Below are 26048 nucleotides of genomic sequence, written 5' to 3'. Positions count from 1 at the left end.
TGTTTTGCCATTGAGACTGAACTGTACCAGATTTGGTGTTCCTTGGGGAATTCCTTAGGTGATCTTTTCTCTGTAAACCTAAACACTGATCATTCTTATCAGGTTTACAGAAGAAAGCACTGAATTTTATTCTTCAGGCAGACTGTGAAATGATGGAATAATATTGCCACAGAATTCTCATAAAGTAGCTGCCTTTGCTGTCTGTTGATCTTTTCTGGTTTATACCATAGTACAGAGACTCTGTCTGGATTGCCTGCATGAGGCAGTTATTAGTTATTAATTATTTTTTGACATTGTCAAAGGTTTTATTATCCTTTCTCCTTAGATATGACGAATATGTTTTCCCCAAATGGAAAAAAAAGTTGACTCCAAACAACTTATTTTAAAAATAACTACTTATTAATGGGTTTATTTGTCTTTATTCAGTAGAAAATTTCTCTTAAAGTAGATTTATTTGTTTATAGATGGGACATGATTTTCTAGATCCCCCAAATGATAACTCTGTTTCTTAGAAACCAAGTTCTTTAATTTTTTCAATCTGAATTTCCAAGTTAATCCTTCTTGCTTGACTTAAATCCCTCTTATTCTAATTTAAATTTTTAAAGCTCATATTCCATCTTTGCTCTTGAAAAGCAGCTCCTAAGCCTTCTTGGTATAATAATAGCAATGATTATACAGACAGTTCCAATTTTGGTGGAATGGTGTTGACAGAATGCTATTTTAGTCAGATCTGCCTCTCTCCCTTCTTAACATTGTGGTGGTCTTCACAGAGCACAGGGCTCAAAATGGGATCCTGCAACAGCAGGAGAACCAGGCACACTGAATTGCCAGACTTGCTTATGAAAAATTAATGGGAAGAAGGCAGGGAGTGATTGGCAAGTGTAGGAAGTAAAAGTTTTAGGAATTCTCTTAAATTTCAAGACTTAAATAAGTATAAAATTTAGTAATTATTCAGTAATTTATTTTCCATTTTAAAAAGACATGTATAAATAGCCTTCTTTGTGAAATTATGTTCATGTGCCATGTCTAGAGACAAAAAACAACAGACTGATGTTTATCTATAGTCACATGTTCCATGTTATTTTCTGGCATTTTTCTTTTTTCTTTTCAGAATATCTAGTTCTATCTAGAAATTAGCCACAAAGAAACAACAATAATGTTAAAAATCCACGGGGGAGAACATGATGGAAAAGAACAGTAGCTAAGCTTAGATGAGCTCTGTATGATTTTACTTTATAATTTCCACTTTTCTATAATTTTATATTTTCCTTGAAAAGTATGTCTTAATGAGTATTTATAATTTTAAAAAATGAGTTTACATTTTATCTAAAGAAATCAAATGTATCAACTACCCTAGTCAGTCTGTTCTTTCAAGCTATTTTTACTTAGTCAAACACAGTGCCAATCATCTTAAATACAATGATATGTAATACTTTTGAGCATAAAATAGATACCAGGAGTAAGATATAGAGTAAAAACTTTTGTCAATCTCCAGTTTTTGGCAATATCAAAATGTAGCTTGAAGAGAAAAATTTTAAAAACAAAAGTGCTTAAAATATATTAATATCTGAATATTAATGACAATGTTTTCTCTTTTTTCACTTTCTCTTTCTCTTCAGTCAGGTGATTACACAGTTCTTAAATATAATTAAACAGAAGAAACAGCAAAGCATAACCCCCCTACATTATTATCCAATAATCTGATTTTCAGTAGAAACTGTATTTGTAAGTATTTTATGCTCAATTTTTCAAAAAATTACAGTCACTACTATATGTAATTGCTTTGATATTATGTAAGCTTTTAATAGGTAACTTAATTTCTGAGATGTTAGTTGGTTGAGAGCTCTCAGTGGATTAGAGATAGGTTTCCTCATTGTAAAATCAAAAATAGTAGCAATTGCTTAGATTAAATGGAAATGTTAAAGTTCATAAAACTTTAGAATCTTGGAACAATTATATATATATATGCACAGAACTACAAGATTACTCTTAGGTGATAGTCCCTGGCTTGAGAAAAAAATTTGGTTTGACATTTAGTAATTAAGCCTTTTCGTAAGATACTGCATTGACTCAGCAAAGCCACATAAATATCAGGTGTAGAGGACTTTGGCTTTTAAATGTTAAAAAATAACTGGAGCAGATAGGTATCTAAAATACAGTTTTATAATAGGAATAAAAAAGTTTAATAAATCCACATCATTTTCTATTTGATTGTAAATATATAGAGTTTTTTTTTTGTTATGATATGCCTGTCTCACAAAGAAAGTAAGATTATCTAAATATGTACTTTTTTTTTTTAAGGAATTGCTTACTCAACTCTGTGCTTTCTGTAAAACACTATGAAATTGTGTGCATCTGCAAGTTAAAACCCTTACATATTAGTGGGCTAAAACTGAACAGAATTTGATTGCAGACCTGACTTGTTTTTCTGGGCTTTGTCACCAGAAACATATAGAATGTAGAAACACTAGAATGTGCTCAGGATTTTTTGAATAGTCCATGAAAGGTGACAGGGATGTTAATCTCCACTTCAGCCCTGGCAACTTCACTCAGGTCCTTGGCATTCAGAATCAGGAGATAAGCGGGCTTTTGTCCTGCCCCAGGGCTCACCACCACACTCAGAACTACACCTGTTAAGCAGAAGTTAATAAATAAAGAAAAAAAAGAAAGAAAGAAAGAAAGAAAGAAAAGTCCAGAGAAATAGATTGTCATTGAAATAATACAAGAAGTGTTACATTGACAAATAAAGAGAACCATATGACTTGATATCTTGTTCTGACTCTTCCACCACCTGGCTATGTGACCACCCTGAAACGGTCTTTTAAACTCTTCATGTCCCCTAGACTGCAAGCTCTAAGAAGGAAGTGACCATATCTGTCTTGCCCACTGTTGTATCCCAATAGCCTACTATAATGATTAGAACATAGTAAGTATTCATTAAATTCTTACTGAATGACTGGATCTTTTTAGCTATATTATAAGATTTAATGTCTACTCTACCTACTGCAAAAAAATTTTGTGACAATCAAGTGAAAATATATATTAAAATACTTTGGAAACAGTAAGGTATACTATTTCTATAATTGCCAAGACCTAGCTTACTTCCTTCAAACAAAATAACAACTCTTGCAGTTTTGACTGGATGGGCTGTATGTGTAAAATCACTGGCATAAAATGGGTCTGCCATTCTTTATTTTACTCATTTCTCTGTGGTTTTGCATATTTCACTCCCAGAGAGTATGACCCACCTCCTTGTCCCAGCTAATCAATAATTCACTAAGACTGATGCTTTATAACCGAGTTGCTGTTGCTCTGGATCCTTTTCTAGCCCCAGCTTACTGAAAGAGAAAACCAAAGCCAGAACCACAAAGCCTCCTTCTCATTCTCTTGGATCTGTTAGAATACTCAATTTCCCTCCTTAGAACTCTATCCCCTTGCAGAACTGTATCCAGGGCAGGAAAGGCAAAACCTTAGAATTCATGCTGCTCCTTCTTCCTCCCCTTCTCCCTCATCTATAGCAGACATCGATGTTTCATCATGGCACCAGATGGTGCTTCAGCATTTTTTCAATATTAATCAATGAAAGTTGGCCACAAGGTAAAACTTATTTTCAAATAAGTTTAAATTCTTTAGTGCTGTCCCACTGAATAGTATAAAGCATTATTTCTAAACTTTAGGGATTAATCAACATAACTCTTTAGTGAACTAACTATATGAACTCCAATAGAAAGAGAGTGTTCAGACACATCTATTACTTTCATTACCATCATCTTCTTCCAGGGCATCTGGGTGAGAAACAAAGATAGGTTCTGAGGGGTATGAATCAGGCTCTTGCCACACCCAAGTTTCTTTAGTTTTGACATTCAGCTTACAGAGCTGCTTGTAAGAAAGAAAAATCAATCAATCAGTCAGTCAGTCAATATCCTTTACTTGACTAGCATATGACTTAAAGTACTATTTGAATATTAGGAAGATGGATTAATTACCCTGTCTGGAACAAAGTGATTCAAGCCAAGTCCATATGCATATGTGTAAGGTTTCCCACCATACTTCTGGTAATTTATTTGAGGAAATTCAAATGCTACAAAATAGAGCACATGCTTAGGAAAACTTAGTTAATCTCTCTGAATGGAACATTTTGTTCTCTCTCATGTGAGGTTTTTCCTAAAGCATCTCACCTTGGCGAGGCCCTGAAAAGAGAACCTCAGGTTCCAGCCAGATGGTCTCGTCACTGCACAGAATTGCAGTGGCAGTTGTGTTGGGGAGTGTGACTAAATTCTTGCCTGTGTCAGCCTAAGAAAGAGGGTAACAGAAACCTCAGTGAGCAGGGAAGAAAAATCAAGCAGCCATAAATTCTGTCTTCCCAAGTTTTGTCTCCTGAGTTCTTCACTTCCTAAGTCAACACGTAGGGATAAGTAGTGCAGAAAACTCTAGAAGGATGAGCCCAGGAACATGACTGGGAAAGCCGTCCGTGTCCACGTCAGTTGCTGGCTGTGTATCACCAGGAAATCATATCACTGGGCCCTCAGTCTTCTCACATGTGAAATGAGACTGTCCTCAAAGAAAACTTCGGGTTCTGAGGATGGGGCTCTGGAGAAAAACAGTATTTTTCTGCAGAACAACAAGGACTTCAGCCTCTAGGGATCCATACAGTGTTGATCTCCTTTATAGCTAGGATATATTTTGATGTTATTTGAAAAAAAATCATAAATTTACATTGTCAAAAAAAAAGAAAAAAGAAAAAACTACTGGACCAGACATTTTATAAGACCTCTTGTCATCCGTACTGTCCCCATGTGACTTTTCAGATTATTTTATGAAAGGAATGGATATCATGAGCTCTTTCAAAGAACATATTCATTTAGTAATACCTGCATCAAATATTTGAGTACTGTTTTGTGCTAGACTCTATTCTAGGCATTTGGGATATTTCAGAGAACAGAGTTCCTGTCCTCATGAAGTTTACATTCTAGTTTGGGGACAAAAACAATACATAAAATTAATAGACAAAGTGTTTGGTGCATCATGAATGTGGAGAGAAAAAATAAAGCAGAGTAGGGGGGTTAAGAAGTATGAAGGGTAGGTGAGTAATCATTTTAGTAGGTGGTCAGGGTGGGCCTCATTGAAAAGGTGACATATGGGATAAAACTTGTAGGAGATGAGGAAGCTAGCAATGCAGATATCTGGGGAAGAGCACTTGAGCAGAGAGAACAAACTGTAATGGCCTGAGGTAGGAGTATGCCAAAGGTGCCCGAAGAGCATTAAAGAGACCAGTGGGCTGCACTGACTGAGCACCGGGGAGAAGAGCAAGAGAGGAGGACAGATTGCAGAGACCCTTACAGGTCATGGTGAAGGCTTGTTTTTTTTTTCTGTGGGTGAGAGATGGGAAGCCATTGGAGGGTTCTGAGCAGAGGAGTGGAATGTTATGATCTATTTTTAAAAGAATCACTGACTGCTTTGTTGAGATCATCTTTGGGAGTAGGGGAGATGCAAGAATGAAATCAGGGAAACCAGTTGGTCTTGTTGTAGTCCAGTCAAAAGAAAACAATGGTTCAGACTAGGCTAGAAGCATTGAAGTCAGAGAGAAGTGGAAGGTAAAGCCAAGAGGATTTCTGGATAGACAGGATATGGGATGCGGAAGAGGCAAGAAATTAGGAGAGGAGTCTTAGGTGTTTGGGCTGAACAATTAAAAGTTGGAGTTGTCACAACAAAGACAGGGGTTACTGAAGGTGGGGTACATTTTTTTTGGTAGAGGAACAGGAAAAGTTTAGGTTTTGTTTTAATAAGCTTGAGATGTCTATTGAACATCAAAATAGAGACATGGCATTGACAGTGGCATATAAGAACCTTGAGTTGGGAGGAAAGTTGGAAATGTAAGTGAAGGCTGCTTTAAAGCAAGAGTTTTTACAAAGGGAGTGAATGAACAAGTAGAAGCTAGAACGAAGGGCTGAGTTCTGGTGCCCTCCAACATTAAGGGGTCTCCAAGAGAGGACTGAGGGAATAATAGCTGGTGGGGCAAGAGGAGTCAAGAGAAGGATTTTATAAGAGGGTAAACCAATAGCGTGATATGAGTGATCTAATGAAAATGGGAGGAGAGTGACAATATATGAGGCAGTGGGAGAGAACTGCATATGAGAGAGGGGGAGAACTGTCCCTTGAGTGGGTGAGGGACAACAGGAAAGACTAGTTATGAATAGGATGATGGGTCATTCAGTTTGAGTACAGACGCTGGTGGGTGGGTAGATGTGGTGACAGGAGTCTACATTCTTTTCTGATTTCTTTCATTTGTTTCAGTGAAATAGGAAGCAGAGCCATCAGCTGAGTATAAATGTGTAGGTGGGAGGTGTTAGAAGTTTAAAGAGAGGAGGGTGTGAAATATTTAATTAGGAAAATGAAGCTGGGAAATGCAGCAAGGGGGTTGGTGGTCATGAATTTAAAAGTGGGCCAATTAACACAATTGTGTGTTTTTAGCACTTAATTTCAGCCTTAGAGGTACAAGCATGTAGTGGGTGGAGAGTTGAACTTAATTAGGATTGTGATTTTGACCAATGAGTTCTACAAAGAAAGAAAGACAAAAGAGAAATGAGGACCTATTCAAGGGGGTGATTACAATTATTGATCATGAAACTTTAATTGAATCAGGAGGGATGGTAAATCCTCAAGAGAGTGAGGGGTGGTGAGAAGGCAGTAGGTTCAATAGATTGGAGGTTCCTGGGGGGAACTGCAATAGGGTAGGTGATCTGGAAAGGTAAGCAGTAGTAGTCAGAACATGTCATGTATGAAACTAAGGTTATAGTAGAAGCACAGCCAAGGGTACTAGCAAGGTCAGTTGTGTGACTGGGTGGGGGAGTGAGTGGCTGAGATAGAATGGAAGACAGAATCAGTGGAAAAGGTCAAGGAACTGAGAGACCAGGCTGTTGGAATAATCACCTAGGATGTACACACTGAAATCGCTAAGAGTCAGGAGCAGATCAGGGGAGTGTGGTGTTGAGTCAGAAGGGAGACGGAGGGTGATTAGTAGGTGACAACGATAATGAGGGGTGTGTATATGTATACATACCACTTGGCTATATAATTAGCTGAAATGAGACTTAAAATTGGAAGATTTTAAGGGTGGGTGGAAGAAACAATGGTCTGGAAGCAACAAAGTGGAATAAAGAGGATACCTGCCCCACCCCGAGGCCCAGCAGTACAAGGGCTGTAGGAGGAGAAACTGCCTGGAAATTGTTGCCAAAGAGACCAGTGTCCTTGAGAGAGTGTCAGATTTTGGTAAAAGAAAGAAGGTGCAGGGAACATTCTGAGCAGAGGGTAGAGGGAATTTTTCTGGTGATGTACTATGAAGTTAGAGGAAATCATGAACGATTTGCAGGATTGGGAAAGGATGGGAGGAGGCGAGGAGCAAAGAAAGGAATGGCTTTTTGTGAGATGCTGTGTGTATGGATACATATGTGTTGTATATGCATGCAATACGTTCAAATGTCGATGTCGAACATGTTACCAATGTGACTGTAACTGTAATGATTTTACCCTGTTCTGTCTTATATTTTATCTATTATTAAATTAGGTTTTTTATGTAAGAAATCTGTAACGTTATCTTCGCTTTCCTTCACAAACTAGTTCCCCCTTTTCACTCTCACTCCTCACTATTTTTTTAAACAGACCCATTTCTCCCCTGACCCAGCAATCTCACTTCTGAGAGTCTATCCTATTGATATATCTGCATATGTATAAAATAACATACAAGATCTGTTTATTCCACCTGTAGGAACTTTTGTCTTTCTTTTCCTACTACCACTACATTTTTCTCTCACCTGAGTGATTTTAATCGTTACCTACCCAGGTCCCTAGCTCCCTCCTTTCCTCGCTTCCAATACTACTTACATACAACACAGCCTTATTTTAGAAAATCAAAGCTGAAAATGGCCTTAGTTATTATTTAGTTCAATTTATTCAGGTTTCAGAGCAGGCAACTGGATTTTAGAGTAACCTGCTCACTGAGTGACTTGCTCGGAGAAGACAGACATTTAGTAGTAGAGACAACTGTAAGAGTCAGTACACTTGATACCCATTCCACTAGCTCTGAATATGGTTTTCTTCTGTTCAGAAACCTTAACTGTCTTCCCATCACCTGCCAAATAGAGTACAAACCTCTTAGCTTGGTCTGAAAGCCTTAAAAGTTTACCTACCTACTTTCTTTTAAAGCCTTTCCCCCCATTTATTCCTCTGCTTTTGCTTAGTCTAATCGGTTGGATTGTAATCAGTTCCCTCTGTTTTTCTGGCCTTCCCCACTTCTCTATCTTTCCTTAAACTATTCCTATTGTCTTCCATTGATCTGCTTCAATTCCATCCCTTCTGCCAAAATATGGCAAATGACTGTGTTACATAAATCTCTCCAAACAAGTATGACTGTCCCATTCTCTTAATAGCCAAAGCAATTTATATCCCTCTCACAGTACTCATGCTGACATGCGTTATCATCACTGAATCTCCTTCCTTCTCCCTACCACACTAGGTAATGACTTTCATTCTACTGATGTACCCACTGAAGCAACTAGTATGATGCCATGTTATAGTGGTTAATTAATAACTATTGGAAGAAACAGAAGACACAGTCTAGGGTAACATTCGACATTCTCCATCATCACTGAAGTTCTGCATTCTATAACTGGGTAGTCTTTCTTCAGGCAGTGATGACTATACTTTAAAAGAAACCTTCCTTTTTCTCCTTTCTGGAATGTGGAGAGAGGGAGGCAAGGGACATGTGAATTAAATGATCTTATTTTATTTCTGTAATTTAAAGATGACTGTGATTTAACCATTACTAGTAAAACAAGAGTTTACTAAAATCAACTGACTCATCCATTTGGTATTTTATGGGCATTCAACTACACACCAGAGATGTGCTCCCTAAGGGGAAAGCAAGGGGGTTTAAGATATCCAGACCACCGATCGCTCACCACAATTTCCCTTTAGAGCTCCAGATCCATGTATACTAGCTGCCTATTGAACATTTCTGCTGAAATGACCAGTGGGTACCTTAAACTCAACATGTATACAATAAATCTTACTCCTTTTCCTGAAAACTAACGCCTTCTACTCCTGTTTCAAACGCAATTAATTGTACCATCACCCACTCAACCACTCAAAGCAGAAATCTGGAGGTAGTTCAGAAATCCTTCCTCTCCATTACCCCTTCACATGCAGTTAGACACCAGCTCCTGCTGATTCTACCTCCTGAATATTTCTCAACTTCATACCTTCCTTTATTCCTCTGTTTCCACTTTCTTAATTCAGATTAATCTTCTTTTACTTGCCCTATTGCATTAGTCCTCTGGTACAGCGTCTAACTTCTAGACTCCTCACTTTTCAAATTATCCTCCGTGATCCCAGAGTGAACTTTCTGAAATTCAGATCCAATCATATCACACATACTCCACCCCCTATACACACACTTAAAATACTTCAGTGGTGCCCTATTATTTACATAACCTCCAAAGGCTTATAAAGCTCCATACAATATCATTCTAACCTATGTTTCCAGTCCCTCTGTCCAATGCCCATCCCCCATATGCTCCTAATGTACTAGCCTCAGCAATTACTTTACATTTCCATAGTAAGTTTTGCTTTTTTTAACTCCTCCCTGCCTTTGTAGAAGCGCATTTACCTAATTATAATGCCCCACGTCAATCTTCTCCTTTCTCATTCTAGAGTTTACAAGCTTGCTTAAGAGCAGTAGTGTCTAGTTCTAAATTGGGTTTATTTTCCACTGTATCTAATCTAAGCCTTGGGTACAATGTTTTACATTCCATGTAGTTGCCTCAACTACTTTTGTGTGTGTATATATATATATATCTCATATATACATAAATAAGAATGTATGTTCATGTATCTACTATAAAAATTATTATTTTTAAAATTTTGACTGGCATTTTTATCACACTAAAAACTCCTGATATTACTCTGGTATTTTAAAAAGACACTCACTGAATGGAGGGAAGAAAAAGTAGAAATAAAGAGATGACTGTAGAAGACTGTTGATAATGTTTATCCTCTAGTGATATTTTCAGAGTTAGTAGAAACCAGAATAACAGACTGATTTCCCTACAAGGGCACTTTCTGATTCTCCAGTTCTCTATACTTTCAAGCTATTTAAATTAAATTATTTATATTATTGATAAGGATCCCAAGAATCAGTAGTCTGTGTTATCTGAGAAAGCATATTTTAGAAAGATTTTGTAAATAAAAGAACAGCAGATTTAGAGACAAAACCTGGCTTTCATTCTGGCTCTGCACAGTTGGATATTGCTAAGTCATGTCACTCTTCTGAGCTGCAGTTTCTTCATTTGTAAAATGAGGGGAGTTGAATTAGTTAATTTTTAAAGTTCCTTCCAGCTGTGAAATTTCAAGACTTTATGTATAAACATACAGCAGGAGAAAAACTCCTGAGAGAGATTAAACTTTCCGATTATATCTGAAATCTCTGTAGAGGGCAGTTACCTTGTCAATATTCAACGGAAGTACGTATCTCCTAACTTCAGGTTGGGGAGCTTTTCTGGCATTTTTTTTCACCTCTTCCCAGTTCTCACGTAAATTGGCTAAATATAAGTAATTATAAACAAATTCAAATCTGCAAAAATAAGAAGTCAAACATGAGGACAATTACAAATACTCTTAGAGACATGATTCATGCCTTTTAAAAGCACAAGTGCTTGCCTGTTCTTTAGTCGCTAACCCAGAAAACTAATGACGGAGGTATATTGGAGCCACTTCTCCTGCCTACGCTGGGTAGAGAAAAGAATCCTGCCTCATGGATATGTTTATACAACAGCTGCCTTTGATACTTTCTGTTCTGATTCCCCACCACTATTCTGTCTGTGTCTTTAGGGGATACTGTCTTCTTAGTGACTTGCTGTTCTGAAGAAAGCATGCCTCTTTTTCCCAAACCCAGAGTGGGTGGACTTCAAGTCCCTCCAAGGGATCTTGTCAAGTTTGAGTTGAAGTTAAGTTTCAATTCATTCATCAAGTCACAGACCTTTTATTTTCAGGTCTGGTTCATGGACTTGATCAGTTTTCTATCATTAGCCGTGGTTTTGATGTTCAGTTTGTGAGTGTTTCTGATTATCTAAACTCCCTACTGCTTTTTCAGTTATATTTTGTGACTTAAGCATCCTTCTTGCTTTTTTAGATGTAATTCATATTAAGTATTGAGGGCAGCATCTCTTGACAAACCCCTATTTTCCAGGAGCAACTTGAGATGTAACATTTATCCCATGTTCTTTCTTACCCTTTCCAGCAACAGAGATCCACAATCAGGAACTCATTATCTTCATAGGTATTGATGTGATGGAAGAGGTTGAAAGGAGAGGTCCTGTACTTATTATTGAGATATTTTTTTCTTTTTTTGTCAGCAATATGAAGCCAAACCTTGAAAAATGAGGAGAATATTTGGATGCATTTAAAAGGGAAAAGAGTGTGCATGATGAAACACATCTTCAGAACCAGAAACCTGACAAAAAAAAATGTATGGCTTACCCCCATGGTTTCATTGGACTCAAAACAATCCATGTAGTTGGCTCCCCAAAGACTCCATGAAGAGAGGAATTTGAACAGGTTAATTTTGACTGGTGTCTCCACAAAAACAATGTAGTTGGGAGTCAAACCAAAACTGTTCAGAAACAGAAATAAACTTGTGAATAAGAAGGGCTGATTCTCAAACCACAGAGAAATATGTACACATGAGGTATGCTCAGTTATATGAATCAACAGTGCCTACATGAAATTAATTACATTTAAATTTAGGTTTCTGCAAGAAAGTGTCATGATCAGGATTGGTATCAAGGTAGGCAAAGCAGATCTTTAAACTTGAGTTTTCCTGAAGATTCATAGCAGGCCTTCAAGTTACCTATGGACGTAAGATGGCTTGAATCGGTCACTGCAGGGGAATTGTACAACGATCTCTGACTTGCTTATTGGATCTTCCTTGTCTGAAATAAAGTGGTTTTAAAAGGCTGTGGAACAGCCTCTTTTTTTTAATACAAAGCATTTAGAACAGCTTATGCAAGCAAAGAAATACATTTTCAGATCTTGATTTTTTTTTTAAAGAGTTTATTTCCATTTTCTCAGTCACTGGCATTTCTTAGAGAAATTTCACGTGGAGCTGCAATCACCCAGGAAAATCCAAATAGCAGCAGATTTGGAAAAGTGTACTCAAATAGTGTGTGGCGGGCAGAGTACAGTGAAGTCATGTCTTAGAACTGGAGGTGGGTTCTAAGTCAGGGGAATAAGGCAAAATTTTAGAATGGTCAGAATGCCTTTTACAACCTCTTAAGTTCCCTATAAAGTATAGTGTTTGTGGGTTTATGTCAATAGCCCTGTACAATATTTCTTAAGCACATTAGAGTTTATTTACTACTAAGACAGTGTCTTTAAACTTTAGTGTGCATCAAACAACCTCAAGAGCTTCTGAAAATGCTGATGGTGGGCCCACCCCCAAAATGATTCATTCAGTCGACCTCAGGTGGGGCTCAAGATTTGTATTTCTAACAGGTTCCCAGGTGATGCTGCTGGTCCAGAGACTATACTTTGAGAATTATACTAAGCAATACTAAACAAAAATCCACATATATTCAAATACTGCTATTATCAAGATCATTATCAAATTTCTGGCAATCAATGGAGGATGAATGGAGAATTCTAGAGTACTCGCTTCTGTTTTAATATTCTTTAATAGATTTTGTTTGTAGTTTTGGGAATTAGATATACACAAAATATAGTACACTCATATATGTGTATATATGCTATTATACATACGCATATATTTGTTGAAAATCTGAATTTTGCCTGGCATATGGATAAATGCTCAATAAATATTTGCTGGATTTGAATCTAAATCTTATATGATCAAAGCCACATATACACTACATCTTTGAAACATTGCAGACTAGAACATGGCCAATTGCTTTCTGTATTTTCAAGTTGTCATTTCCTTCTAAGTTGCCCTTGGGCATTGGTTCCCTGGTAGGCTAAAGGTGAGGGCAGTTGTCCTAAAATCTGAGAGTAATTTAACTGTCCATATAGTGCTATCTGGATATTTCTGATCTGACATCCTGTATTTCTAGTAACTTTCTCACAATATAGATACTTGTTTTAAGAAGAGTCAAAGTGGTAAACTGACCTGCTTGTAGTGGAGGAATCTTTACAATATTGTAGGCAATTGAAAAATTTTTCCCAAAGCAATTACCAATGTTATAAACAGTTCCATCATTTTCAATGTGGGGGTGAGCAGTGGCTCCATTGACCGACACATAGTTGCAAAGATCAACCTATGGAAAGAGAGCAGATGTCATCCATGTTAAGAAAAAGACTGTTATTACACCCTTGGTCCCTAGGTCTGACCTCATCGTTCCATGTACACCCTCACCCTAAGGGCACTTCCTTTTTCTTTCTATCTCTCTGGGTCCTACCCACTTTCAAGTTTGTTGAGATCCCATCTTTGGTGAAGAGCTCGCCTCTGACCCCCATGCTGACCCTTATGCCTCTGAAATCTTCAAGTTCTCCCTGACTGTACTCTTCAATGGATGTATACCATACACTGCTCTGGTTGGTTACTTTCCTTTTGTACATGCAGGTTGTCTTCAAAAAGTGATGAATCTGAATCTTGAGACTTCTTTACATTCCCCTTACTGAATTACGTTGAATGTATACTGATAGTCAATAATTTTCATTTTATAAAGATGGCAATTTTATATGGGACAAGATAAATATCAAATTCAGTGTCTTACATATAGTATGAATTTAGAACTGAAAGGAACTTCAGCATTCATCTAGTATAGAAAGTCTTATCTTAAATAGACTTCACGGTAACCATAAACTTCCTGGAATTAAAGGAAACTTTTGAAGAGAAGATTCAGTACTTTAATTCAATCTGGTTCTCATAAAAATTCAAATGCACAAATCTAGTGCAAACCCCTCAGATTACATAAGGAGAACTTGAAGTATCAGAGAGGTCAAGTGACTCATCTAAGGATGCAGAGCACTAGAATTTCTACCTGGAACCTGTTCAATAAAGATTTATTGAATGAATAATTGGTGGAGTATATATCTGTCTAACCAAAATTCTTTCTATTTGATTAGGAGAATTTGTTTTAAAGCACAGGGAATTTTTAGCACCCTCATTTAAATAATAGGCAAGACATTGATTAATTCAATCATTCATCAAGTACTCATTGAGCTTCTATCTGCCAGGCGCTGTGCCAGGGTCTGGGAAAACAGAGATGGTCCTCGCTTTCAAGAACTTTAGTCCAGATTTGTGCTGTCCAATATGGTAATCACATGGAGCAATTTAAATATAAGTTAATTATAATTAGAGAGAACTTCAAGTTCAGTTCCTCAGTCATGTTAGCTACATCTCAAGTGCTGAACAGCACTTGGACAAAGCAGATACAGAATATTTCCATCATCATAGAAAGATTGATTTGATAGCACTGCATTAGACCAATAAGCTGGTATACAATGCAGTCAGTGCAAAGCAGTATCTGTAAAAAAAGGCCATCTAGCCCAGATTAGATTAGGCAGGCCTTCCCAAAGGTGATAACTCCAACTTATGCTTGAAAGACAAGTAAAAGCTAGCCAGATGGAGAAGGATGGCAGTGTGTTCCAGGGGGTGGAGACCCTAATGCAAAGGCATAGAATTGTGAAACAGTGAATACCGCTTGGGGATCACCAGTCATTCAGAGTAGCTGCAGTGAAAGGCACACACAGTGGAAGGAAATAAAAATAGTCCAGCCACAGAGGTCTGTGCTTTAACTTTATCTTGGAAACTATAGGTGCACTAGATGGAGTAACATATTTATACCTGTACTTTAGGAAAAAAAATTGTTTTTACTGAATTAAGGAAGCTGTATTTAAGGGAACCAGGCTGGAAGCAAAGGCACTTGTTAGGAGGCTATTTCAGTAATAGTAAACAAATGAAATCTCAAAATTTTAAAATAACATTTTTACACAAAGTCAGGGTATAATGGTGCTCACAATGGAAACCGACCCCTAATAAAGTCTATTCTGGCACCATACCATGAACTTCACACTTCCAGTTAAACTACCATGGCAATCTGATTCACTATCAAAGTGAAATGGATGGTTTAGAAACTCATCTTCAATACTTCTCTAAATGATCTACACACACAGTCATGTGTGATTACAAACATGCATCAAAACCAAGAAAGAGCCACTGAAGGTATGTTAAGCTAGTAAATAGTCTGCTGGGAATTATAAATCAGCTTGTGATGCTGAGACTCGATGTTGGCTCTGCTTTTCCTTTCTATTTCTACTACACTGAATTTCTAGTTCTGGTCTTCAATTCCACCTGGTCTCCTAGCTACCCCTTGTCTCTTTTGCCCTCTAATATAGTTTAAATATGTCTTCCAGATTAAATATCCTAAAGTACAGTTCTACTTACACTCCTACTCAGAACAAAAACTTTCAGTGGCTTCCCACCAGATAAACAACTTATTCCAAATTTTTGCCAATTATGCAAACTTTTAGTTTCGCCCTACCCCATGTCCCACTATTCCCCTTGACTTGGCATGCACCTTCATTGAGGAATACTACAAACCTAGCCAAATAAATTATTCATTATCATCCATTTTTCCACCTCTATACATTTGATCCTGGTACTCCTTCTGTCTGAAATGTTCTTTCTCTAAATTCAATGAAGTTGTGTTTTCCCTTTAACTTCTAACTCAAATTCAAGCCTTTTAGACCTTCCTTGATCTGTCCCACTTCACATCTCCCAATACTGCCAGAAGTAATCTTTCTTTGTACTTTTGTAGATTTTCATTACATTGTGTCCTATGAGTTTGCCTGTATTTGTATTTGTTAAGTAATGTATTTGTTTGATTTCTCCATCTAGATATTAAGCTTCCTGAAGATAAGAATAATACCTTGCAAATAGTTCTATTTAATAATATAATATAGATCTATTTTACTGAATGCTGCATTGAGACTAAAGTTCTCAGCAAAATTTGTCACTTTCTGAATTTGCTTATATTTTTCTCTACATCTTTTCCTTTAAAATATAGCTTTGATTTTAATAAGAAGTGTCTATAAGTAGGGGCAAATTGGTGCAATATACTTGCCTGGAACCATGAGTAGTAGGGTTTTCAATATTAACAGCTACAACTTTTTGAGCGCTCAGTCCTTGCCAGTTCCGTGCTAGCCAATGAAAACCATGAAGGCAGGGACCGTGTTGACTTACTCATTGATGTATCTCTTGCATCTAGCATAAGTTCTGGTACGTGAAAAAGACTCAATAAATATTTGTGTCACAAATAAATATGTTAGGCATTTTATATAGTTTTCCTCCACTCCATACAATAAACGTTTAAAATTTCACAGATGGAGAAACAAAGTTTGCCCTATGTCACACAGCTAGGAGCTGATGACAAAGCAGGGATTTGCAACCTAATCTACCTGGCTCTCATATTCTTCTAACCAAATCGCACAGTTGACTTAATTCTAAATTCTAAATTCCTAAGCGATATCCTCTGAGCACTGTGTCCTACCTGCTTAATTGTCTCCAAGGTCTCAGGATTAATCTTTGTAATGAAGTTGGTCTCTGTGCAGGCATAGTAATCTTCCCCCACTGGGTAGATATTAACAAGGGCATTGTCAGTAACCTCCACTCCTCGAAAGTAAGAAAAAAACCTGCAGAAGCAAATGGATTTTTCAGTCCAGTAACTTTCAAGCCATGAGAGGAAAAGGGCTAATGTAAAATGTCTTTAATAACATGCAGTTGGGTTTCAGTAACCTGGAAAATATATTCTTGCAGGGGTCTGGAAAAGCACAGGTGCCAAACTCTGTTATGACGATCCTTTTCTCAGTCATTGCTCGTACATAAGCATCAGTGCGGATGAACCTGAAGGACATTAGACATGGGACAGAGTCATAGACAGGGACAATGAATGCAGTACATGTGGAGTTTAGAACGGTCATTCCATGTGCCCTTATCAAGTTGGAATCATAAATCCATAACATGAAGAATGAAGAATCAGGTCACTTTCTTGGGATGACCAAGGGAGAAAGAGATAATGTGCCATGACCTTAAATTTATGTCTTATAAACTTCACAGTAACAGATGAGGAAATCAAGGCTCAGAGAAATTAAGTGATTGGCTTTTGTGGCTGAGCTGGGTTAGGACTCAAGTTTGCCAGAGCTGGAAAACATGCATGTTCCATATCACACCATGCAGCCCCATGGGTAGTCCAGATTGGACCTCAGATTTCCTATAGCCAAAACTCATCAACCTACACTGAGCAGGGAAATACGGAACATGGTGTGCTGAGTTATATTTCTTTCAATCTCCCTTGTGTCCCTGCTGAGTTTTCTTACATTTAAAATTTTATTTTGCTACTTTTAAAGAAAGGTATTTTTGAATCCAGTCTCTTGCACAGGCAGACCTCCTGAACCATATCCCAGACTAGATGGCGTATGTTGCCTAGGATTTCTCACGTGGAGAGCCAATTAAAATCTGATTTTGCACTTTCATGAAGAGGAAAAAGTACCAAAGTCTTTAGAAGGCATATAAAGGCTTTGTCTGACCTCCAAAATATGCTTTCATAGTGAAATTTTTGCTTGACTTGAACTGTTTCTCTTTTATTACAGTCCAACTTATCCTGACTACTTCAAGTCTCCATTTAGTTTTCCTTTTGATGTTTCTTCAGAATGCCTGAAATCTGTGGTGATCAACAAAGCCAGTAACAGGCTCTAATATTAAGGCATAAGACAAACTGCAGTGTTTATTGCAGTGTTAATGAAGCTTTCTAATGAAGTTGGAGTTCAAGCCTTTTAGCAACAATCCCCTGGTTTTAGAAAACAACTCTTTCTTGTATTATGATGACATATTTGGTCTTGCCCTCTTTGTGACACCTTTCCCTCCTTTCCATTGGCCTTTCTGATTATAAAAAAGGAAAGGAATCAAGACAGCCATAGTCTAATAATAATAAAAATAACTATTATTATTACTAAATGCTTCCTATGTGCTAGGCACTGTGTTCTCATATTCTCTTTTAATCCTTATAATGAACCCTGAAGGAAATTCTATTATTTATCTCATTTTATAGATGACAAAACCAAGAATTAGAGATTAACATCTTGCCAAAGTTCACTCACCTTGGCAAATGGTGTCTAGAGGATATAGGATTTGAAACCAGGCATGTCAGACCTCAAAGTCCTAGTTATTAGCTTTTTTATCACATAATTCAGCTCCAAGTCGTCCATGCAGGCTCACTGGCCCAGGATTCTGAGAGGAGGGGAGTGTAGAGTCTCCTCTTGGTTCAGGAGGTTGAAAAGCACATGGAGGGAGGAGCTAGGCTAGGCCCCACCCCTAGGAGGGGGAGTGGGACCTAGTGTTCTTTACCTTCTGTGGTATGTGACGTGTCCTTCTTTAAAGTCAAACTTGTGCAGGAGGGCTTGCCCATCAAACAGGTGGTAAAATGGCTCAGATCCAACTTCAAAGAGTCCTGGCCCACATCGAAGGAGACTGCCGGTGAGCCAGAGGGGGATCCTGCCTGTGATGAAGGCAAGACACAGAACCTTGCTTCTTACCCCTGCTCTTGGCTGGCTCACCCCTGGTAAAGAGCTGTGATTATATTAGCCGCCCAATTGGGCAGCCTATTCTTTATAAAGCTGGCAGTGATTTCCATTCCCAGCTCTCATGCAGGGTAGCTCTTAGGAAATGCCTGCTGACTGACTCTCCTTTCATTAGGAAACCAAATGGTGGGAAATGTGACAACACCTCAGAGTCTGGATAAAGGGTTGTAAGAGGACAGGGAAAAGCCTCCCGAGGGGAATGGGATTTTCCATCTAGCAGATTTCTCCAGATACCAATACATCTGCCTTTTTACCATCTAACTTTTAAGAGAAAATTGAAATTTCTTAATATATTTTGATGGAGTGAAGGGTAGGAGGGATGAATTAGAAGCAGGGATCAAGATACTAAAAATATGTATCTACAGAACAAACCATTTAAATGGAACAAGAAGAACACTGTTGGTTTTTGTTTGTTTGTTTCTTCGTTTATTTTTAAATCTCAAGCTATATTCCTTTCAGAGTATGGGCTATTGTCCAGATGAAGGTCAACCTACTGGAGCAGAGTGCAAAGGGCTGGGTATCAGAGGCCTGAATTCTGGTACAGAATTTTCCATGTGCCATCTCTGGGCCTCAGTGTCCTCATCCGCAAAATGAGGGTATACAAGAAAGCCTTAAGGCCTTTCAGTCTGAGCAGTTAGGTTTGTACCTTTTTATCCTTCAAAAAATGCAGTGTTTGGCAGTGTTTGCTTAATCCTTGGCATCCTTTTAAACAAATGTATTATTTCATACAGCTCATTTCAGTAGCCTACTTGATAAGGATTTATATTTCTGATAAAAACTTGAAAAGGAGGCATGGCTTAACTAAAAGGCACACCATTAATTTGATTGCTAGAACCTAGATTGTTAGCATCAGAATACAGTTGAGAAAGAGCATTTGGCTCACCCCTCCTATTCTGCACAAGAGGCAACTGGGAGGAAGGAGACCTGCCCGGCCTTTTGGTCCTTCCCATAACACCATGTCCAAACGAGGATGCTGTATGAATTATATGGTGACTTTGGATAATGATAATGGTAGCAACTATAACAACCATCACTTTGTGTCAAATACTGGGTAAATCTTTCTATTTACATTATCTCATTTCATCTTCACAACATCCCTATGAGGTATAATTTGGCTTATGGTAGGTAAACAAATTGAAGCTCAGAACGTTTAAGTAATTTGTTGAAAGAGTCAACAGATACTAAAATAATAGAGCTGCAATTAGCACCTACATCTGCCTAACTCCAGAACCAAAACTTCTAATATAATAAGCATGAAACCTACCGCTCTTTACTGTCATATTCCCAGATGCTTGTTACCATGCCCTCATTTATGCTGAAACTGATGGAATAGACATTTATAGGACATTTTTTACTATGTGCCAGGCACTAAGCTAGGACTGACAGTCTAAAAATGACAAAGGTATAGTTCGAGCTGTCCAGGAATTCCAGTTAGGTAGCATTTTCCTATATTTGAGAAATAAAGAAAAGAGGAAATGGGATCTTGATATAAAAAGCCCAAATCTCCAGATTCTTCTACTTGTAGCCCTCAGGTGGAGGCTGTGCTGAGAGATGCCAATGAATAAAGAGACAGAGAAGAGAGATTGCAACAAAAAAGAGGATGGCTTCAAGGTAGGTGAGACCAACCTGTAACATGAGCTGTGAGCGGCGAGGACAGTTCCTCCACAGTTTCGAACAGTTTCTTATAACCACCAGCAGGATGCTCGACTCTAAAATGGTGGAATAATGAGGAAGAAGGCCACGTGGAATCTCGGGAACTCCACAGAGACAGAGGCAGAGCTCCAGGAGAAAAGGTGCTCTCTGCTTAATGCATGAACACACTGCCAGTCTAGTCCAGGCTGGGAGCACGCAGTGTTTGGGGGAGGGGGTGGAAATTTATCAGGTTGGCAAGGGGGCCCAGGTCAGTGCTCCTCCTTTGATTACAGGGAAAATAACCTCCCCTTTTAATGTCACAGTGGACTTGCCCTCTACAATTTTCCCATATTTCTGAAGACAAGTCAATGAATCCCACTGTTACCATTTCTCTTCCTGTCTCCTTCCCACAGATAATTCTGCCCTGTCCCTACTCTCAGCTTACTGCATAGTTCATTTGCTCACCTCCAAAACAGTCTCATTCCTCTCCCTCCTATGAGTTGGGAGACCACAGCGTTTTGGGTCAGTACCTCATCCTTTGTTATTCAACCACATTGTACCATCATCTCTTCCCATCATCTCATTTCATCACCAATTTCCAAGAGCTATAATACTTTTTAAAAATAATCAGACCAGGAGATTCAGTTTTCATATTTTTGCTTATTTCCTGCCTCCTAATTTTGGCTCCATTTTATAACTTCTTAGAATGAGAGCTCTGACCAGACTGCCTAATTATGATAGTTATCTTTTATTAAGCACTTACTATCTGCCACATACCATAAAAAGAACTTCGCATGCTATTCATTCACTTAAATATCTCAACACCACCATGGGGTAAGTACTACTCATTCTATATATGGAAAAGCCTAGACTTCAAAAAGTTAAGTAATTTACCCAAAATCACACAGCTAAGAAATGGATGGGCAAGGAGTGGAACCCAGGTCTGCCTCATTGACACCCATATGCTCACTACTGCTTCCAAGTCCCATTCTAACCCACCCAAATCCCAGTGTAATTCAGACCTGAATTTTGGATATTTGCTTCAATATATAAATAGAAAGAAACTCCCCCCACCAAGACCATAAACAGGTCACCAATCCTCTTCAGGAGCTCTTGAAATAGCCCACTTACCATTAACCCACTAAAGCATTAAAAAAAATCTCCCAGAGATACTTACTGGATGGACATTTTCTCTCAGTGGAGGATTGAGAATTCTGGCACCAACTGCAGAATGAGGAAGCGAGTCCTCAGCCAGGGGCCTTTATATGCCTTCTAAATCCCCCTAAAAGGAGTTACGGCTTTGGGAACCCTTTCCCACCCTCCTCAGCTGAGAGAGGGGAACAGAAGTGGCTTTCAGCGCTCAGATCCTCCTGATGCTTGAGCATTAATTCAGGCTGGCCGTTCCCTTAATTGCTTTTTGGCTGTTTTCCAGAGACCTCAATCCTTCCCAAAGAGAATGAGAAGTGGATTAGAAAGAAAGGAGCTGTGTGGGAGTGGCTAGAATCAGGCCTGAGCTGATCCGGGTCACCCCACCGGAACCTGGCACCATTCTCTGGTGCCCACTTCGCTCTGCCACCTCTGTGTCTTCATCTTCTCCCTCATTCACTTACTCATTTAAAAAAAATCTATTTCACATCTCTTGCAACTGTGCAAGAGTACCAAGAAACAGGCTACTCAATGGAATTTTGTAAGTGCTATGGCTGGAGATGTATGGAGTGTTACGGAAGCAAACTGCAGTACCTCTAACCCTCTCTGGTCACCTTATTGACTCCATTCAGGGCCCAATTCCAACCAGGCAGAGGACTTCAGCAATGTCTTTTTGATTTGCTGCAATGAAGCCCTATTCATATCTCTGCTTGTGACTATGCTCTCCACCTCACCTTCCTTGTTCATTGGTATGCTTTTGCACTCAGAGAGCAAACAACACTTTTTCACTCATATTTCCATACTCCTTTACTAAGCTTCAGCTGTTTGTCAGCACAGACATGGTACCATCCAGAGGAATCCCTGGACACAGACAAGATACATACTATACCAGCTGACAGCTTAAACACTTTTTGAGAAACTCATTAAACCATTTAAAATTTAATAAGTGATAACCACTAAGGGAGGAGGGGCAAGACAGGGGTAGGAGATGAACTATTATTTATAAAATAAATAAGCTATAAGCATATATTGCACAGCACAGAGAAATGGTCAATATTTTATAATAACTATAAATGGAGTACAACCTTCAAAAACAATGAATCTCTATTTGTATACCTGAAACTTAAATAATATTTTAAACCAACATCTCAATTAAAAAATAATTGGTATCAAAAATTAAATAAAATTTAGTAAGTGGTTGTAACTACTCACTCTCAACATCTTCAACATTAATCTGATAATATAACTGTTATAACTGTTAATCTGAATACTCCCCGAGAGAGAGATGACAGCAGCCTAGTTTCCCAGCCTGCCTTGCAGTGAGGATGCAGGTATGTGACCTGGGCTCCACCTGGGCTCCAAAGGCAGGGGCAGAGGTCATCGTGGTAGCATCCAGTGCCCAGCCTCAGTTGTATCTCCATTCATCCAAAGCAATCATAGTGTCTCCAGTGGAGCCATTCTATAGTAGTGCCTGGAGCATTATCACTGGCCTGGTGGTCTCCAAACCTCATTCTTAAGTCATCCCAGAGATTCTGTTAACTACTTAATATTCAGAATATTTGTGCGCTGCTTTGATTAACTAGAGTTGTTTTCACTCTTTGCAAAGAAGAGCTCTATCTCTAGAAAATGATGGTAATATAGGATAGTGTGGTATCACATAAAATGAACATCTACATTGGTATATAGAGGATATGTCTGAGCTGAGATAGAAAGAATATGTAAATGTTAGTCAGTCAAAGGGCAGGGAGAACAGTGTTCAGACACAGCCTGGAGGAATTTACAAAATTCAGGAAGTGAGCATGATTTGGAGAAATGGCAAGAGATGAAGCTAGGGATAATAATAGACCAGATTTTGCAGAGCCTTGTGGACTATGTAAAGAAACAAAAACCCATGAGAACTGAGGGAATCACTGAAATATTTTACCCAGATGAGTGACACTATCTGACTTGCCTTTTACTAAGATCACTTTGATTACATCGTGGATAATATGTTAGAATGGGAGATTTGGGCAAGATAAATTAGAAAGAGACCAAACAAGTGAAGATAGTTGATACAAGAGGATGGGTTGGGGTTGGATATAAACGATCAGATTCAAGAGATATTTCAGAGGAGGACTGATCAAACTTTGTGATTGATTGAACGTGTGGGGACATAAAAGGCAGAAAAAAGATGACAGTAGGTTTATGGCTTGAACAATTCATTGAGATAGTGAACACTGTATGTGTGTGTATAAGTGTGTGTGTGATATTTCAGCAATACAGAGAGAATGAATTCTGATTTTGATTTATTTATTAAAGAAAGAGATCACAGGGGGTTGTAATAGTTTGAAGGCTTCATAGGGTAGTGGAATGAGCTGGAATCCAGGGGATAGGCAGGGTGTGGAGAAAGATAAAGAATGAAGGGAAGAGTGCTCCCTCCCTGCTGAAGGGAGCAGAATGAGAGTAGGCAGTTTGGGAGGCATTTAGATTAGATAGACCTTCTGTCTGCTGTACCATTTCTGCTGGACTTCATTTTCTCAGAAGAGTCTCTTCTCCTTGAGTAGAGCCATGATCCACATTGTGATAGTTGTACACTGGCAGTCCACTGAACAGAAATTCCAGGAGTACCAGGACCCCACCGTTCTTCACATTCACCTCCCATTACAAGGAGTCAAAACAGAAGGCTTTGTGGCAGCCAGGTGCCAGAACACCACACTACACTATACTACCACACTACATTAGCTGAGTAATGGAACATTGATGAACAGTGTTTTATATTGAAGATCACTTCCTGGAAGATGAAAACCAATCTTACTGGTTCCCCTGACTGTACTAAATGCCTTTCTTAGGTATCTCTGTGCTGTCTTTGGTATTCTGGGACTGTAGCCACATTATTAAAAACAGGAATTGATTTTATTTTTCACATTTTGTTTTGCATCTTTGACAGCCTTTACTTTTCAGCCAATTTCAATCCTAAAAGCCAATTGCTTGAGGGCTATTTGTTTTAAAAATACAAATAATGGCAATTCATTCAGGGAAGGCTTACAGATTCATGGATCGTGTGAGTCGTCAAATTAGCAAGTGTGATTAAAGTCAGGATGAAAATCAATTACTATGCACTGAATTTCAGTGGGCCACAAGTTCTTCAGCTGTAAAACAGTGAAAATAGGTAAAAGTATTTTTTAGCTAAAAGTACTCTGTGAAAATATTAAGTAATACCAATGCTCACTCTCAGGGAGTTGGATTTCATGTCTAATTTTCCAGCTAATAACCTCCTACCTCAGGGGTCATTCATTTCCCCTGTTTTCTGGTCAGTGTGAAATTAGAAAACAGCTGGGTTATATCCTTTTCAAAGCATCATTTTGACCTCTTGGCTCCTAAACCCCAAACATAGATTTCTTTTTTAGGTCTAATTCTATCCTTCTGTCATTTCAATGTGAAACATTGGACCTCCAATGTACTGTTACTTTTTCTTTCATATTCTCCACCTTAGTTTTCTGTTATTTGGTAAAATCAGATCTTCATGTTCAGTTTCAGTGTCTGCCAAAGAAACTGTTTCATTTTGATATATTTACTAAAACAATATTCCATGAATTGAAAGGGTAAAAATAACTTTCTTCAAGCAGAGATTTCTAAATAGGAATTGATTATATATTTCTTTGAAGAAACGATTTTTGAGAGTATAATAAAAGTTACTTTTTCATTCTGGTATTAGACAGACCACACAGGGCTTGGAGGTCATGGTGAGGACTCTGGATTGTATTCTGAGAGCAATGAGAAGATATTAAAGGGTTTTAAGCAGGGGGATGACTATGGTGATCTGATTTATGTTTTTGGGGAAAAAGATCACTCTGATAGTTGAAGAATGGATTGTAAGTGTCTGGAGTGGAAGCAGATATAGTAGTAGTTCAGATGAGGTGATGATGGATCTTAAACTAGAGTGGAACAATGCAGATGGAAAAAAGTGGATGGATTTGAGATCTGTATTATAGGTAGAAGTACAGGACTTACGTGATATAATTGATACATCTGGGATATAAAAAAAATGGGGTAATAGGGCATATCATTTATTTATTGCTAATATTGCAGGATAAAAATAGAACATCAAACTTCAGTGTCAACATTAAGAGTCTGGGGTGGTTGGCCTGGTAGATCTGCTGATATTGGCTGGACTTGATCTCATAACTGGACTTTGCCTGGCTGTCAGCTGATCTAGGTCTTAGCTGGGATGAGTAGGATAACCTAGTTTTACTACGTTTGTCTCCTCTCCTGTAGGGTCACATGGACATATTCTTCTGTTAATAGCAGAGATGAAAGAGAGTGAGTAGAAACATGAAATTCTGCTTAAGGCCTAGGCTCAGAACAAGCACACTGTCACTTCCACCATCTTCCATTAGATCCATCCAAGTCATGAGTCCAGTCCATACTTCAAGGTGTGTGAAATAACCTCTGCCTTTTTGGTCATTAGTGAAAACCACAGTGTCACATGGCAAAAGTCTTACGTATTAAAAAAGATGAAGAATTGGGGCCATTTTGGCAGACTGGCACGTGGGAGAACCAAGCAGGATTTCTAGGTTTTAGGTTAAGAAACAGAATGGTATTACACTACTCCTTAAGACTAAAGGAGGAATAGCTGAGTGGGAATG

At 38.3% G+C, this 26048-nt stretch overlaps 1 protein-coding gene across 2 annotated transcripts; it reads right to left on the bottom strand.

Annotated features, from left to right (window-relative positions):
* Positions 1-213: 213 nt before the first annotated feature.
* RPE65 (retinoid isomerohydrolase RPE65) lies at positions 214-21465 on the bottom strand. 2 transcript variants are annotated; one of them, XM_010963423.3, is made up of 14 exons: positions 21455-21465; positions 20272-20354; positions 18413-18563; positions 16805-16912; positions 16560-16701; positions 13175-13322; positions 11903-11984; positions 11533-11665; positions 11285-11424; positions 10498-10627; positions 4179-4293; positions 3987-4081; positions 3765-3876; positions 214-2630 (listed from the first exon to the last, which is right to left on the bottom strand). In XM_010963423.3, the coding sequence occupies exons 1-14, from the start codon at positions 21463-21465 to the stop codon at positions 2479-2481; spliced, it is 1602 nt and encodes a 533-aa protein (XP_010961725.1). In that variant the 3' UTR covers positions 214-2478. The 2 variants fall into 2 exon arrangements, with proteins under 2 accessions (XP_010961725.1, XP_074233906.1); XM_074377805.1 differs by lacking the exon at positions 16805-16912.
* Positions 21466-26048: the final 4583 nt, after the last annotated feature.

The sequence above is a fragment of the Camelus bactrianus genome, chromosome 13, assembly GCF_048773025.1.
Source record: "Camelus bactrianus isolate YW-2024 breed Bactrian camel chromosome 13, ASM4877302v1, whole genome shotgun sequence".
Taxonomy (NCBI): Eukaryota; Metazoa; Chordata; class Mammalia; order Artiodactyla; family Camelidae; genus Camelus; species Camelus bactrianus.
This window is presented reverse-complemented; position numbering and strand designations above follow the sequence as displayed.